The following is a 17459-nucleotide window of genomic DNA, read 5'->3' as shown; positions in this document are numbered from 1 at the left end:
GATGTTTTTAACCTTCAGGTCATCCTTGACCTTCTGTCCCGGTGGAGTTTTTCTGTCCTCTAACAGCACCAACTGTCTCCGTCTGCCTGTTGATCCTCAGAGGGATCAAATGACGACTTGTCCTTAAAGGGGAATACCTGTCAGCTTACATCAGGAGAGCTGACAAAACTACCTGACAGGTCACAGTGACAGTTTTCTTCCTAAAAGGTTCTTTCCAACTCAACTTCCCCTTAACTAACATGTATTCAGACCCTGCCTCACCACTGGGAGATCAGATGTTGGAGCAGTGCACCGAAGGAAACCGAAACTGTAAATGATCATCTTAAAGACAGACGCATTAGGTGGGTTTTTTCAACAACAGTGTCAACAGAGGGCTTTTTCAGGCAATATTTCAATAACTTCCTTACTTACTAACTCTAAAACATTTAGAATTGAGATTTACTGGCACCTATTTCAAAAGGCTCAACATGACAGCTGAGGCCATGAACAGAATCTTTGTTAATCTATAATAAAACATTAATAACATGTAGGCTTATTAGTTCATAGTTTCGTAAATTATTTTGTAACATTTTCTGAAAGGCTTCTACAGTATTTTTGCCATGACATGTTACCAATTTGTTGCCTTGGTTGATCATTTGATTTGAGTTTTCTAAACACTGAAAAATGTTTTTATCATTCTGTTGCTCAAGCGTATGCATTTTAAAAAAAGTCATGCTGTAATTCATTAGTTAAGAGGAGGCTTATCAGTAACGGCTAACAATTAGCTAGAAGATAAGTTCTATCAAGTCATAGAATATCTAAGGTTCGGGTACATTGCCTCTCAGCTGCCCTGCAAAGCTGTTCTGGGTCATCAACACTATGATGATTGTTCATCCAACATAAAAGATGGTTTATCCCAGCTCAGCAGAAAGAGAGAACATTGCATGGTTAGAAGACCAGTCTGATAAAGCTAATGATGTCTGATGAGACTGAACAGGGTTGAATCGTAGAATAAAAAAAAACATTACTGTTTTCTCAGTTATGTCACCCATTGGTTTCTGAAGAGCTATTTTGAAGTCCAATGATGGCAGACACCATATTGGAAATGCTATCTGAATCAAATGTTTGATGGATGACGTAACAGGCAAAGACGAAAAGTTGAGTTGGAAAAAAAATGAACCCCTTTACAGTGTGTACAAATAAAGACATGAGCTACTCAGACCAACATAATTTCACTACATATATCGGTTTTAACATGGGTGTTAAGAGGGCTTCCTGGTCTTTTAGAGCCAGCCTCAAGTAGACACTCAAGGAGATGCATATTTCTGCACTAATTTTTCAACATCCCAAGTAAATTTTGGACACAATACATCACAAAGATGAGTCGAGAACATTTTTTAGTGTAAAGAAAATATTTTAGCTAAATGCTAAGAAGGATGCTGTGTGGGTTCTTCCTCATTGTAAAAAGGCCACAGTCCTTCTTGTGCTGGTCAGAGGTTTGATTCCCGGTCCTGACGCTTGGTGCATGTCATCTCTCTCCATATTTAATGTTACCCCCTAACAATCCCATTGAATAAAGGCGAAATGCCCCAGGAAAATAATCTTAAACTGAGGGATCGATTCAACCTTTTCACTCAAATGTGTTGATTCTGAAGCTACATATGTTAAACAGCATGTGACTTCACTCAATTCAACCTCTGAACTCCTCAAAAACTAAGATATCAGATGAAAAAGACGATTCCTGCTAGCAGGTAAATGTTAATGGTTAGGAGAGTGAAGCCCTTTAATCTGTAATTTATTATTCATTAAACATTATTACATTATTCATACTGGTGAACAAGGACCACTTCTACAGAGGGACGTTCACAACATACATATTACATTATTATATACAGTGCAGTGCATTACAGTGGATTGTTATATGTGTATTACCGGGATGGAGGGATGGGGGACACTGGAAGGAGAGGAGGAGTTTAGAGGAAAGGAGGAAAGAGGAGGAGAGGAGTAGTTTGAGGAGGGAGAGTTGTGATAATAAGTTGTCTTTTTATTACTTCTTCTTTTTTGTTTTTACCACAGTACAGTTTGTTCTATAAAAGTTAAACCCATAGAGAGATAGAGTGCCACATTTTCACAGCTACTGTAAGGTGAACCTACTGAAAGTTGACTCTTGTGGGAATATCAAATGAGATACATTTTGTCATGAGATGCTATAGAGAGAGATGCTATAAAACATTCTAAGATAGTCAACCCGCTTCCAGAGTGTGGAGACCCTGGAGGGCAGGCCAAAGATCAGCGTGCATGCGTGCTGCAGACATTCAGACGTGTTCGGCCATCTACAAAAATGGCCGACCTCCACCACTATTTTTCCTTCCATGTTTAGGCATCATTTTTGGTGCTTTCCCTTTTTATATATAAAAAATACAAAACATAACAGCGAAAAGAATTCTGTTGGTTGTCCCGTTTTCTCCTTTTTCATTTTCCAAAACTGTTTTTTGTTAATTTTTTTATTTCAGCATGTGTTTTTGTTCGTTTTTTTGTTTCCCTTTTCTCCTCCAGTCACTTACATATTGACAAAGTATACAATATTTTACAACTGAACAAGACTGAAAGATAACATTTGATTTGTCCAATCAGATACAAGGCCCACATCCTATATCCAATTAGAGAAGTCAACTGGAAGCTAACCAGTAGTAAGCAACACAACAAGCCTATGGTGTGAAGGGAGCTGTCCGATTCCAGCTCTGCATTAACAGGAGCATCCGCCCTCGGGCACAGTGGGCTCTGCCGGTTTGTCCAGCTTGATGTCAATCACTGGGAATTATACAATTAAGAAAAAGACAGGTAGCTGTGGAAAAAGGTAGGATCTTGACTTGTTTCAATCACTGAAAATCTCTAAACCCAATGGTACTATGATAAACAAAGCTTGTAACAGAGGACCTGTGAGGCCACAGGTAGAAGGGCTTATTTAACAGGAATCATGCTGTTGCATTTTATTCACATATGCAGTTTATTTATATCAATATTATTTGTTATATTATCTCGAAAGTGTATTATCCCATTTTAAAATATTGGCCCTTTTAATCAGTCCCATCTTCTTTAAACCTTCTCAGTGCATGTCATTTCCCAGACAGCCATTAGGTGGTGCTCTACCTATGCATCCACAACACACTTCCTGGCACTGTGCTTTTGTCCTCTCTATTAAGCAAAAGGTTTAATGGCTGATGCTACTCAGTAGACAGTAGACTGGGCGGTCTGAGCTTGTGCCAACAACCACTAAGAGATTAAAAATAAGCTGCCCATTTCTTGGCTGCCTGGCTCTCTGCACAGTGAGTCACAGCTGCTGAAAAGGATACTGCCCTCAGGGTTTGCATCGTCCAAGCTTTCCATTCCAGGTAGGGCTGCTGCAACCCGACGAAACAGCTAGGACGAATGGAAGGAAAGGAGGAGGGAAGAGAGGAGAGGAGATATGGGAGAGTTAGGTAGCGTCATTCACAGTCCCCTAAATGTGTGTATATGTGCAGAGTAAAATAATTTAACTTCTTAGGTGAAGCTACTATTTCCTGCCTTTATACATTAACATAACCTGACATAGACTTTAAAAGCTAACAAGCACTTACTGTATGAGTACTCTGTTGGACAAAAATAGTCTGCATTGGATAAGAATTATTGAAAAAAATGAAAATAAATATACAAATAATTGCTCTTTACATGATTGCATATTATTATTATGGTTATAATAGATTATTATTGTTGATGCATCCATATGTAAGTAGCATTACATGTATGCAGTTGGACTTGTATTATGCAAACATTAGTGAACTAACTTGAACTATTATATACAATGTATATGTTTGTGAAATATCCTCAGCTGTCACGTAAATTTAACCACTTATTTGTATTAGTAATGTTCAGAGTCATAAATTAGAAATTCTTCAGTAAAGGACAAGCACGACAAAGGTAGATTCTAGCATTGATTGGTGGAGTTTGTTCAGACTGCCTCTCATCCCTGGGTGCACCCTCAATTCAATCACCTTGGAGGGACACAAGAATGGCAGAGAAGCTGAGCAACACTGACACCCAAAATGCAGTGAAATATGGTGAAACAGCAGGAATCACCTGTTTGACATTGCAGCCCGTCTTGGCACTGGTCTCAATGAACATGACGTTCAGCTCTTTGGCTCTTTGCTCGCCTTCTTCGATCATGATTTGCCTGCAGGAAAAATCACGCCAGACTCCACGTCACGACTTTAAGGGCTAATCCTTTCGCTACTGACATGTTGCTTTTCTGCTGAAAATTGTTGCAGCTACATATAGCAGACAAAAATGACGGTATATTTGACAAACTCACCTCTTCTCTTCCAGATCGGTTTTGTTGCCTACAAGCATAATGATGACATCACTTCCTCTCTCTGTCCTTACATCATCAATCCATTTGCAGGTCTGCTGGAACGAGTTCACATCTGTGGAGACCACACTCTTTTTGTGTTAAAGTCCAATAAACAAATTGTATTTCTTCACTGCATTTCAAAACATAAAGCACAGCTACAGCACAATAAGCATGTTGCTGCTCACTTGTGATGTCATAGACAACCACAGCGACTGTAGAGTCCCTTATGTAGCTGGGGATGAGGCTCCTGAAACGCTCCTGTCCGGCAGTATCCCACAGCTGCAGCCTTACCTGCATTCACACAGAGAAAAAACACGCACTTTCAGCAGCTGTTTCCACATTGCCCATCATACTACACACAGAGTATACAGATGTTTGGGCCTTGTAAGTACACACCCAGAGGGATAAGCCAGTATCAGTGTGTGCAGGCTTACAGAACATAATATCCTGACAGAAAAATAGCATTAAAACTAGGTAGAGTCAATCATCTGTGGGAAAGGCTTTGACTCCTTAAGCCTACACACCAAAGCTATTACTAGCAGAAATAACCAAAGGATAATCGTGTCAGTCTGTGAAGAGAGCAGTAATTAAGCTAATCAAATCAAGGATTAGTGAAAACAGAGTGGAAATTGGGACATTTCTTACTGAGGGTGTTACTGGTTAAATATGATATGAGAACGATTACATTAACTATTCTTTAGGGAATTATCTTCAAGTGAACTCAAAATAGAAATATAGTTTTCTTACTGTTCTGTCTTCCAGGTACATGGTCTTTGATAGGAAGTCTATTCCAATGGTGGCCTGTGGGAGAGAAAGAACATACGAAGGGGAAATCATAAATAGTACCCAGACTTGAAAGTCCAATATGTCTGTGCACCTTTTGTTGATCCTTCCTGACTGACTGTTGTTTAAATCAAATAAAATACAAAAAAATGTGTTTAAAACAGAAACAGAACCAATCAGTAATAAAAGTGAATCAGACTGTAACCTGTTTGTCATTTATATCAACCTTAGGGGTCAATCCTTCAGACCTGTTTTGGACCTAACTTATTTTTGAGCCTAACAATGCTCTACCACTTTTACCTTTTGATAATTATATTGATGACATTTAACTTTTGACCTGTCAATGCAAACTTATTCATACCAACCCAGATAGAAGCAATGTTTGGTCAAAAATGTGATATAATTGAGTTGTTTTGTAAGTCACCACGGAGGGCTTGATGTGTTATATTTTGTATAAACTTGTGTAATTACTTCCAGTTTTTCCACTCATGTTAATCTTACATTGGAGGATGACTGGTAAGGAAACTGTTCATTCTCTTCTAATGACAGTATTAAAGGTAATCAGTCATGATAGCATGCATTCAATTCTTCCAAATCCATCTCACTTTTCAGAACGATCTGATTCACTTACCTGATATGTGTTGTCGAAGCTGTCATACATGAATCTAGTGATGAGAGACGTCTTCCCCACTGGAATAAAAAGATCAGAGGTTGATTTCAAGTTAAGTGTTACTTCCAGGACTCTCTATCAATAATTCCTCATAAAGACATGACAGTATGTATCCACTGTATTCCTCAGTGTGACAAAGTGACAAGTCGAGAATTTTCAATCTGGCACTGTAACCATCATAATCACACAAACTAAAGAACACCAATAAGCCGTCTTGATAACCTTACAAATAAAAAAGCAGATCTTTAATAGAGAAGAAATTAAGAAGAAAGAAATGAAAGATAGTATACCCACAGCTTTGTTTCTCAAGATGTAATTTCTCAACATCTAACATTTGTTGTAATAAATCCAGGAATTACGTGAAATCCATCTTCTCTCTTCTTCAAAGTTTCATTGCAAATAAAGATAACAAAAGTGGTTTTCATTACCTACTCTTAAGAAAAATAAAGAATACATAATCAAGATGTAGAAATGATAAAACATGATCATCAGTATGTGACGAGGAGTCAGCAAAAGCATGTAAACAAATTATTTTTGTGGCACACTGCTGCACGAGTACATGCTGAACATTACAAACATACATGACAGATGTGATGAGATACTAACTGGAAAAGCACAAGAGTTTAAAAAGTGTTCTTCTCTTTTAGAGCTGCAAATTATCTTAATGATACCACACATTTTTTAAATTCCTTTTGAAACATGAGAGAAAAGCTGCATATGCTTCCAAAGAGGAATGTTTGACATTTCCTCGCAGTTTAAATATTCAAACACTTATAATATACATTCCTTCTTCTTGTAGGATAGATTTTGGTATTTTTTTCCTATTAAGTTTCTTTTTAAGCTTCAGTGCATCCCAAAAGTTTTGAGCATTTGAATGCCAATTTAGGGAAGCTAAGTGCGAACCTCACTGGTGCTAAAAACCCCCCTGCAGTTACTGGCATTGTTCCTGATTGTTATGTACGAGTCTCTAAATATGAATAAATTAAGATTGAAAATGATCGATCTTCTGTTGACCGCTGATCTAAATAAGCACTGATTTAGCTCGCTATCTTTTGTTGATGGAGGAAGACATGTTACTAAAAGACAAACATAAAAGCAAAGTCATGTCTCAAAATATTCTGTGTTCACTAAAAATGTCATCCTGAGGTTAATTTACTTAACAGTGTAATATTTAGCTGTGATCACAAGCCCAATGTTGACTTCTGAGAGCGTCAAGGTGAGGTCTTTTCTCATCGCTATTCTTGTTTGGTGCTCATCTTAAGCTCCATTTTACATCTGATCACACTCATGAGGAGGGACACGGGGACTCTTTGAGCAGGCCTCAGTCTCACGTGCAGAATCCTGTATGCAGGCAGCAGAATCGTCCTGAATCCAACCATGGGCAGTGGCCACAGTAGGCCTCCATTCAGCACCATGGACAGCAACATTGCAGCACAGGCCACACACACACACACACACACACACAGACAGGGAGGACTGTAGTGGAAACACAGCCTTTCTAGGCTACAACACACACGCACACACTGAAGCATCACAATGAAGACACAAACAGTGTCGCCTGATTGTGTGTTTGTTTTCTGCTGCTGTTTTCAATGGGGGATGTTCACCTCTGCTGCTACTTTGGATGTCTGATGTCTGAACACGTATTCAGGCGGCTTCACAGCGCTAAACCATTATCGATCTGCTCCTCCCGAATTGTGCCATTACATCAAATCACACACAAACACAAACACACACACACACACACACACACGTACATACACGGTTCCTCCTGAACGGATGGATTATTGAATAAAAAGTAGAACGACGTGGCATTGTCAGTTTTATTTGATAATTCATGGGACCGGGCCGGAAACTGCGAGCTTTTAGAGATGCTACCGACATCGCCAGCCTAGGGTGTGTCCCGACCTGACACATGGGGGACTGTTTATTATCTCATCCGTTAAAAACTGAATCACGAATGATGGTGAAAATGATAGAGACATGTTAAAGAATATAGGATGGCTAATGGAAGATATAAGCGATTTCAGTCAAATAAAAACCTCATATGAAAACAGGCTGAGTATATTTGTCGGTCACTGCAGCACATCAAAACATCCGAATTCATATCGGCTGCTATGCACGTTATGACGATTTGCGACAATTGAACAAACATCCAGTATATTCAATAACATGTACACTGATTTACACTGATTAATATCGTTATTAAGAAGCAATTCGGCGGAATGTAGCCTATATGCATGCGTTTTTGTTTTTTTAATCCAGGTTTTTTTCCTTCTCCCGTTAATCAAATTTCCTTGCAACATAATGTGCCAAGAGCTACATGGGCGTCAATTCAACCACAGCCAGCTTGCTCATCTTTGAGATTCAAACACAACTTTTACAACCAACACGGATTACATACATGGCCTTCAAAATATACGCATGTTTGGCCAGCGTTATGGGAGGAGGATAACACCCCAACAACTGACTCACCGCTCTGCTCTCCCAAAAACACGAGTTTGAATTTCCTCAGGGGGTTCCCCAAATCTCCTCCAGCTGACATGGTGGCAGATAAAGAGCTCAACTCGGATTATTTTTATATGTTCTTATCGCTCGGTTTCTCCTCCGTCGTGGATGCGCAGGGGGATCCTCCTCTCCTCACAGAATGATGGGAATGCAGCTAAGCATCCTCCTGTCAATTTAGGGGGCTTGTGCGCATGCGCGACCTCACCTATTACAATCCGTCACCTTTCTTTTAGGACCTGAAACAAAATATTTTTTTCTCATAGGTATAAGATATCGAAAACATGCATGAGCAGTAATGAAATATGGTATATGTTTGACTGACACTATCTGCAATTCCCAAGGGGGAAAAAGCAAGTTTTCAAAAATCGGAAAGCCTGTACGTTTCTTGTCTTATAAGACATTATAGGGGGATACAATATTACAACATATTTCATTATAATTAAAACAGCATCTTTTCAATTATGGAATTTAGTTAAACATTTGTTGGGCTCTTAACACTCTTCCAATGGCTACAACTGATTTCACTCAACCTTTTTAGACAAGTTATATTCAGAAGATTCAAATCCCGTCTGCTCCATTCTTTTTTATTTCTAAACACACCCATTAGTAAATGTACAGTGTATGCTTAAAGCCTTGATTAAGCTTTGACTTTTAGATTCCACACATCAAACCAGCTATTCATCGTTCATCGTTTTGACAATATTTTGCACGCTTCCTACTATTCATCAACAACTATTTTCACAGCCATTAAAGCAAGCTTCTCAATTAAGCATCTGCTTTCCAACAAACACCTTTATTATTGGTACCATTTAACTAACTCTCCATTAACATTGCAATTACTTTAAAATGCCTTCTCAAGTAAGTCTGCAATGGTAATACATTAATAATGCCTCCTCGAAAGTATTTTACAACACTGATCATTTAGCCAAACTATATACACCAACACATTTTCATTTTGTGCAAAAACATGAAATACACCTTGCTATTGCTCAAAATCAAACAGCTCGGCCTCCTTCTCCTTCCAGAACGTGAAGCTGCGGTCAATGTATTTACAAATGTCTTCATTGTTGAAACAGGAGAAGTCTGTGTCACCTCCATTCTCATCTGAAGTAGCAGTTTGAACTACTACTTTGGGTACAAGTGTGGAACTTGATGATTGGGATGGACAGTGCGGTTTGGCGTCTCCAAAGAAGCGAACGCTGATGTCCTCGAAGCCGCTGCTCCACTGTCGCCTCTCAGCTTGGATCTCCTGGAGAACAGCCTTGTGGAAGTCCCTCACCATCTCCCAAGGGAAACTGCCGACGCGGTCAAAGACTTCAAAGCAGAGGAGGTGCCTCATCTTCCTCTCCTCGGGTGACAGCTCTTGCTCCAGGATGTGAAAGTATCCCAGCATGAAGAGGTCAAGCGTCAGGCTATCGTGGGTCACTGCGACACCATCGACATCTGGCAGAAATTGCTCCGGAGAGTAGATCCCTCGAAGTGGTGGATTTTGGGAAGAGTTAGAGGAGGACAAATGCGACTTTTGTGCATCTTTAAGTTCTAGTTTAACCCTCCAGGAGTTGAGCATCTTGTCCACAGCACCTCTTTGTTTGCAGAACTGAAACATGGAGGGGATTTTCTCTGAGGTTGAAGCTTCTGTTTCCCTCCCAGCAACTAATTTCTGTCCTTGTCCCTGCTTGGCTGCTCTCACTGAAATAGCATATGCAGATTTCTTCCAGTGGCTCAGGAACAGCACCACTATACGCTCTTTTCTTAAACTAGTACTCTCCATCACAGGTATGACATTTTTAGAAGGATAATGTTTATCCTCACAGTGGAGGACTGTGTTGGTGTTCTGTTTCTTAACTCCTGATGCTCCAAGTGCTACTTGGCCTCCTTTCACAACCCCAGCAAAGGGATAGATACCCCCAATCTGACCTTCAAAATTAGTTCGGAGATTTCTGACTGACACCCCAGACTGTTGGATCTCTCTCTCTACCCTCTCCCTGCGTGCTCTGCTGTAGCTGTTGGTCTCCAGGCGATGGCTAAAAGCTGACGCCATTCCTATATGAGGAATTTTACATCCACTAGAGGTTTCCCCATGTGTTGGCACTGTCTCTCCCATCAATTCCTGCTCTAAGTAAAATCCTAAACTGTCTCTTACCCCCTGCAAACCCTTCATCTCCTCCTTCATGCCTTTAACTATCCCCATCTCGCCCCCTTCTTCTGTGGTTTGAGTCAGATTAGAGACCAGCTGTGACATATTCTTGACAATCTCAGAGACACGGCTGCACCACACTGGCAAAGTCAATTGCATTTTCCCCGCATCCATCTGCTGTAGAACCTCTTTATTGAGGGAGATGTTTAGAATCTGCTCAGGTAAAATGGATCTCAGCTCCTCGGTCAGCCTGGTAAGCTCCAGCTCGTAGGCCTGGCAGCGCTTCTGCAGCGAAACAGTCTCAATCTGCTGTTGAAGATACACCAAGTCATCCTCTGTTAGGAGCTCACCAAAGGGCCCCAAGACTGCGTTGTGGGCTTGTGAATACTTCCAACCATCCACTGGTGTGCAGTCATCAGGGATGTCCTATTAGAGGGGCAGAGAAATGTTAGCATTTAACCGGAGCAAGTTTGCTGTTAAATGAAAGATTCACAATTTTGCCCTCTTGCCATGAGATAGAGAAGAAGACACATTGCATTTACACTGGCTGTTCTGTGCTGGACGTTTTGCTAAAAGGGTGAACTGTTTTGTCTTGTCATTGTCAGGATAGAACGTAGTGCTCAAAAACAGGAAATGGTCATAGAACCCCTTATAACATTGTAATTTAGCTTTGTTTTTTGTAGACTTTGAAAAGATGAAATCAAAGTAAAAGTATTTGATCTGCTGTCATCCCGAATGGGAAATAAGTAGTTACATCCCATTGAAACCACCATAATGAGATCCTCCCCTCATTTCATGAATATTCTTCATTTCAAGAATATATCGAGAGTTTCTACGTCTTCTAACTCTGTTAAATATGAATGTGTGCACAGCAAATATAAATTCATACAGAACATCATGTACAAAGTTATGTTGGGCACCTGTCTCCTCTGCTCCTCCTCTGCCTGCAGCCTGACCTGCAGCTGCCGCACCATCACCTGTCGTTTCCACTCCGCTATGGGCCGGCCTGCTTCATCGTGGGTGGGCACCAGGGAGTCGATGTCGGCCAAAATCACATCTACTATTGACACTTCCTCCAATAGATCCTCACTGTCCAGCTTCTGTCAGAGTTCAGCAGGCAGGTACACCACACTTTTTAATAATTGCTTCTTTCCTATTCTGCAGGCCTTATGCACTTTTTGCATTGTTTTATGAATATCTTAGAGTCTGTGTCAGCCACTCACCGCTTGTCCAGTGAAGACTGCAGTGATGCCAGCGTGTCTCAGAGACTTTATAGACTTCATGTGAGACATCAGGCTGAGATCCCTCTCTGGAGGCTTCAGATGGCTGAACGATGACACCACTGGAAACAAAATCCAAAGGTCACTGATTCAGTTTTAAAATGTGACTATTTTATTATATAGAAAGGGTAAATTAAATACGACTTGTTTAATTTTTAACAAATGTGCTCAATGTTGGTTATTTCCACTCTGTGAAACCTCTGGAGCTTTTCATGATTTTTACAATTCAGAAAACCAATCAACAATCCACGCTGTTTTAAAAAATCCTGTGGTTTGGAAAGCAGAGAGAGTCAAGACATGTTCAAGTCTCGTAACATTGTCCCATCCCATGTGCACTTAAGTTAGTCTGTGGTCCTTTTCTGGCACACAGCAGCAGTGATTGAACACAAATAACCCTGCACCCGCTATTCACTAACAAAAGAAGGATATACCGACTGTGCCCCTTAAAACTTCATAAATCTTCATAAAATCATAAATGTGTTACATTGCTTCTAGAGGCAGATGTTTTATTTTTTTCTAAATTCATTTTGTAAGTTATTTTTTTTACGATGATGTTATTCATTTCTTAGTTTCTTTTAATGTTGAATCATTATATTTTGTTTCACATATGTTCTGTTTAATATTATGTTTAATACACGACAGGCGGCACCAACTATCAAAGGTACTTCTAAATACCACATGCATCCCTAATTAATGCACATCATGAGATGGCAGTAAGTGGTGTCTGCATTAATCACCTGAGGATGCCACCTGCACATGCTGGATAGAGCCTGTGGTGTGTCCTTTTAAAGAGGCAGCAGGACAGGATGAGGTCACAGGGAGTGAGGAAGGGTGTCGAGGCAGGGGGAGCACCTCCTTCACTGGCTGCTAGGGACACACAAAACCACAAACACACACACACACACACACACACACACACACACACACACACACACACACACACACACACACACACAGGACTGAGCCATGCCCAAAGCCAAAGGAACAGTTCATCATTTTTTCTGACTTACTAAAAATATGTTTTGCTGTTGAGTGGACAACATTGTACTGTAGTCTTGTGATATCAAAGTATGTAGCACTTGCAGTGTAGGCTCTTAACTGGAACACTGTTCATCATTGCCCCTATTAAAAAAACTAATATCTAAAAAGCTTCAAAGCTTGTCTTGTAGGCACAGATATGTATTTGTGTTTTGTTATCTATAAAAGTTTGTGTGCAGAGTAAGGGGGTCAAATGAGTGAGAGAGAAAACATAAATGATTTAAAAAAGAAAAAGAAATGAAAAATAAGTTGTTAATAGTTCTTTACAAGGGGTATACGCATAGCTATTAATAATTAATATAAGCGAATGTCATAATTGACAGGTTAAAGTATCGCACTGTCCCTGCACTTATATGTTGATCACCTTGCTGTTCTCCATGTTGGCTCTGTTGTTCGCAGTCTGGAGCTTGGCAGCAACAGGAGCTCCTCTGCCGGACAAAATACTGTAACATCAAGTGTAAGAAATGATTAATAAAAAAAACATCCGGAGAGATACATTACAGAGAGTGACACACAGCAGCTAACTATTTAAAGTGATCCTATAAGAAACTTAATAGACCCCCTTGATGACACAGTCACAGACACACACACACCCACACACACTATGTAAAGATGGTAGTACTTTGAACCCAAACAAGAAGTGGTGGAACAGGACCCCGGGCAGTCGAGGCAGCGTAGCCCACACAGAGAACAGGAGAAAGTGTAGAGCGACATGATATCCTCCTTACTGATTCACAAGCTGCATGCCATTCAATAGCCTGATAGTACACCAACAATGCCTGTATGTCTCCAAGTAATTGATAACCGCAGTGAAAGAAGGTATGTAATTTGTGAAGGTATAAAAAGAGTTCATGTTAAGTACTTTAACCATCTAATGTTTTATTCCACCTAAAGTCCAGGGGAGGCATATGGAACACATTTGACCTCTATGTACATTTAATGCAATATATTCAGTAAATGTATACATCCACTGAAATACTGTTATTTCACCTTTCACTGGTGTTTGTATAGCATTTACTTGTCGCATTTTTACTGTTTTGTTTACTGCCTTTCTTTGCAATAAGCCACAAAAACGAGATTTTCATACATTTATCAGTCTGATAAGGTAAATTTATATCATCATCCATCCAAAATACAAATGTCAAAATGACGTCCAAGTTTAATTATAAAACCTGTTACATAAAGACCAACTCTGCAAACAGCTCACTATAGAATAGACCATGTACCAATATTTTACGTCTTTATATTCCATTCTCTTGGTTCATTATTTACATTTACTGTCATTGGATCGGGTATATCTGATCCAGTAAGCATAATTCAGATCCACAGTATGCAAGCTGTACTTACAATAGGTTCCTGAAAGTGTGGAATAAACGACGCTACAGTGGATGACCTGAAAATATAAAATAAAAAGGTGGGAAAAGAATAAAAACTAAGTGAGAAAATCCAGAGGGTGTTGTCTCTTTGATCTAAAGCAGCCAATAAAGAGTAAGACCAAGGAGCAGCATCATCTGTACACACCTCAGATGGGGGCCCCACTTACTGTGCATAATTAAAGAAGGTGGATTGGATGACCAGCACCTGGAAGTATAGAACAATAGCTCTGTAAATGTATGTAGAAGCCATCTAGGCTGTAGGCTGGTATGCATGTGTCTGTATGTGTGTGAGCTAGAACTGCTGCTCTGTGTGCACAGTTCTGTGTTAGTTTGAACACACTTATGACACAAGATGACAGACACACACACCACATCCTTGTTGCTTGTAGGAACCAGTCCTGGCACAGTTCCATAGCATGGGTTTATTATTAAGACTGGGAGACATTGTTGCTGCTCTGGCCTGCTTTCAAATGATCAAAGTGTCTACTCTTGGTATTGCAGCAAAGGATGTTCTGCAGTCCAGACAGCACTGTCTTCGTATGTCAACAATTAAAAAGATGTCTGTAAAACTATGAACATCACATCTCAGACCTGCAAACAAGGTTAACTCTGTTTTCCCTTCTGTAGAGTTCCTTTTTTTCTCAAATTTCCTTCAAAATGTCCTTTGTTGAAAATGATGATGTCATCCCAATATAAAGTCCAGGGCTGGTGACATTGCTGAATGGCTGAAATTATTCCAGTTTATATGTCTACACAAGGTTGGATCACAAGTTGTATTTATTTTACATTACACGTTAATGGTAAGAAGAAGTTCAAATCCCAGCTAGAGACTTTAAAATGCAGGAATGATACGCCTTTATCTGACTGGAGTCTGGGCTATGCTTTTCAATTATAATAACCTAAAATATAGAGACCACAGAGCACTCGGCTCAAATCCCATGATGGGTTTCTCTTGTGGAGCTTGAATATTCTGGCATCCTCACTACTGGGGATTTGACCACGTCTTTAAATTACCACAATGTACTCCGAAGTGGAAAGACCCGAATAAGTCAGCGATGTGAGGCGGCATGTTAGTGTGTTGGTTAGCACTGACACCTCATTGCAAGCTTGCATTAGGTTTGAATCTCTGCAGGGGCCTTTCCTGTGTGGAGCTAAAGGTGTTTGGCTTCCACCTAATGGGGTGTGGACCTTGCTTATCCGAACATAATGTAGTGGAAAGTAAGTCCTACAAATCAGTGTTAAAGGTTTGCACTGCCACCTCACAGAAAGCAGGCGCCAACGCTTTAGGTCTTCAATAGTGAACTGATAACTAAATAAACCCAAACTGGCAGTTTAGACACGGACAGTTGGACAGCGGTGTGGTGGCTAGGCCTGCTGACTCACAGAAAGATGGTCAAACGTTCAATCCCCGATGGAGACTTTCCATGTGATGCAGCCTTCCTCTCACTTGCGTCCCGGCTATGCTTTTCCATCACCGTAATAAACTGGAGAATATAAGGACCAAAAAAGGTAAGCACTGCAAGTGAGAAGGGTATTGTGGGGGTGAGGTTGTTAATTCTGTCAAAGGTACATCAGTACGCCCGCTGAGATAGCCCATTCTGTCAGGTTTAGTTTAGTCACTTAATCTTCATAATGAATACTTATCAAGAATAAAGAATAAAACAAAAGCGAGAAACAAAACTGGACCAAAAAGGTGTAGGCTGAAGCCTTAGCTTATTACACCTACCCTTTTTACATTCATTTTTTATCAGCTACATTTAACTTTATACAGAGCAGTAAAAGAAAGTAACACAAACTAAGTAAGCAAGTAGCCCTAAGGTCCTAAAATTTAAAACTAATTACATACACTCTGTTGTTTATACTTCACTTTTATATTTGATGATCATCATGTGTTTAAATACATTTTGATATCTTTTGAGGGTATTACACTCTTTTATCTCCGTTTCAAAGCCATTCCACAAGTTCACTCCATACATACCTTTTTGTTTTACATTTGTTCTAGTCTTTGTTTTTGAGAAACACGCATTTCCCTCTCAGTTCATACAGATATTATTTTAATTGAAACAGCCTCTGAATGCATTCTGGTAAAATGTTATAGTATGCTTTGTACATCAGTGATGCTTACATAAAATACAATTTCATTAAATTTGAGTGCCTGTGAATTTATGAATAATTTGTTCGTCACGATTGTTCACGATAATCAGCTCTGTTCTGATCTGATCTAATGGCACTCTTTTGAAGCAAAAAAATATGATTTGTAATTATTTTATGTGTTTTTCCCTCAGACCTCCACCTAGTAAGTAAGAAATAAATGGAAGTATGAAGGAATTGTACAATATATGTAAAGAATGTAGGTTAAAAACGTCATTCAAATCAAAAGACATTCTTAACCTAAATTCTTTACATATATTGTATAATTCCTTCATACTTCCGAGCACTGACCCTTGTGGGTTCGATATTGTGATGGACTTTGATAATTTGGTTTTAATATAATTAACATGGGTATAGTCACAGCATAGTTTGTGATCTATAACAACTCTTGTATTAAATATTGTTGTAAGCGCTTCTTTTTCAATGTAATCAATCTTTGTATGTGGTTATTGATTTTCCGATGTCAAAATGTCATATATTTAGTATTAATTAAATTGAATGACAACTTGTTAATGTTGAACCATCATTTTAAAAATTGTGTATCAACTGTATCCAGAAGCTGCTCAAGTTGTTTTATCAGAACAAAACAAATTTGTATCATCAGCAAACAGAACAAAATTAAACAATTAGGGCGCACAACAAATATAGTTTATGTACAATATAAACTAATTTGGAACAAGCACTGACCCTTGTGGGACCCCACATGTAACCCTCAACAAGTTGGACTTGTTGCTGTTTTTTTGCAAGTATTGATTTCTATTTTCTGACCCACTCCTCTTTTCCCATATCTTTCATTAGTAATAGTCCTTGGTCAATCGTGTAAAATGCTTTTTATTGTTAGATCAATGAAAACGCTTATTGTATATTCTCTATAGTCTGTTTCTGTTGAAATTTGTTCAATCAGCTCCATCACCAAAAGCTCATTCTCTCAGGTAAGGCTTTTGATAACTGACACTCCATCTTTTTAAGGTCATGGTTTCTATTAGTTCATGTTTGCGCTTCAAGGGCGGACAGTGGTGGTTAGAATTGTAGTTTTACAGCAAGATGGTTCTGGGTTTGAATCCAGTCAAGGGAGAGTGTGGAGGAGTTCAGGGAAAGTACTCTCTCCACCCCTGAAAGGGTAGAAAGGGCTCAAATGCTTTTGTACTGA

The 17459-nt window shown here is 39.5% G+C and overlaps 2 protein-coding genes across 3 annotated transcripts; both read right to left on the bottom strand.

Moving 5' to 3' along the window:
• Positions 1-1731: 1731 nt before the first annotated feature.
• rab6bb (RAB6B, member RAS oncogene family b) lies at positions 1732-8501 on the bottom strand. Of its 2 annotated transcripts, XM_065954069.1 has the most exons (9): positions 8295-8438; positions 6114-6199; positions 5781-5839; positions 5114-5167; positions 4552-4657; positions 4328-4439; positions 4096-4189; positions 3333-3399; positions 1732-2790 (listed from the first exon to the last, which is right to left on the bottom strand). In XM_065954069.1, the coding sequence occupies exons 2-9, from the start codon at positions 6151-6153 to the stop codon at positions 2726-2728; spliced, it is 597 nt and encodes a 198-aa protein (XP_065810141.1). In that variant the 5' UTR covers positions 6154-6199; positions 8295-8438; the 3' UTR covers positions 1732-2725. The 2 variants fall into 2 exon arrangements, with proteins under 2 accessions (XP_065810141.1, XP_020499410.1); XM_020643754.3 differs by lacking the exon at positions 6114-6199 and having other exon boundaries at positions 8295-8501.
• A 404-nt stretch (positions 8502-8905) lies between these two features.
• Positions 8906-13710, bottom strand: espnlb (espin like b). Its single transcript, XM_065953324.1, has 5 exons — positions 13147-13710; positions 12482-12608; positions 11688-11806; positions 11385-11564; positions 8906-10890 (listed from the first exon to the last, which is right to left on the bottom strand). The coding sequence occupies exons 1-5, from the start codon at positions 13159-13161 to the stop codon at positions 9310-9312; spliced, it is 2022 nt and encodes a 673-aa protein (XP_065809396.1). The 5' UTR covers positions 13162-13710; the 3' UTR covers positions 8906-9309.
• Positions 13711-17459: the final 3749 nt, after the last annotated feature.

Source organism: Labrus bergylta, chromosome 4 (genome assembly GCF_963930695.1).
Source record: "Labrus bergylta chromosome 4, fLabBer1.1, whole genome shotgun sequence".
NCBI lineage: Eukaryota > Metazoa > Chordata > Actinopteri > Labriformes > Labridae > Labrus > Labrus bergylta.
This window is presented reverse-complemented; position numbering and strand designations above follow the sequence as displayed.

What these genes read in the sequence shown, in the direction of transcription:
- rab6bb (XM_020643754.3), bottom strand. Translation starts at nt 8,364, where the DNA reads ATGTCAGCTGGAGGAGATTTGGGGAACCCCCTGAGGAAATTCAAACTC. An exon ending in GCTTCGACAACACATATCAG is followed by an intron (nt 5,168 to 5,780) that starts GTAAGTGAATCA and finishes TCTCTCCCACAG; the next exon opens with GCCACCATTGGAATAGACTT. An exon ending in CGGGCTGCAATGTCAAACAG is followed by an intron (nt 3,400 to 4,095) that starts GTGATTCCTGCT and finishes CATTCGTCCTAG; the next exon opens with CTGTTTCGTCGGGTTGCAGC.
- espnlb (XM_065953324.1), bottom strand. An exon ending in CAGTCTTCACTGGACAAGCG is followed by an intron (nt 11,565 to 11,687) that starts GTGAGTGGCTGA and finishes GAACTCTGACAG; the next exon opens with AAGCTGGACAGTGAGGATCT. An exon ending in AGGAGGAGCAGAGGAGACAG is followed by an intron (nt 10,891 to 11,384) that starts GTGCCCAACATA and finishes CCCCTCTAATAG; the next exon opens with GACATCCCTGATGACTGCAC.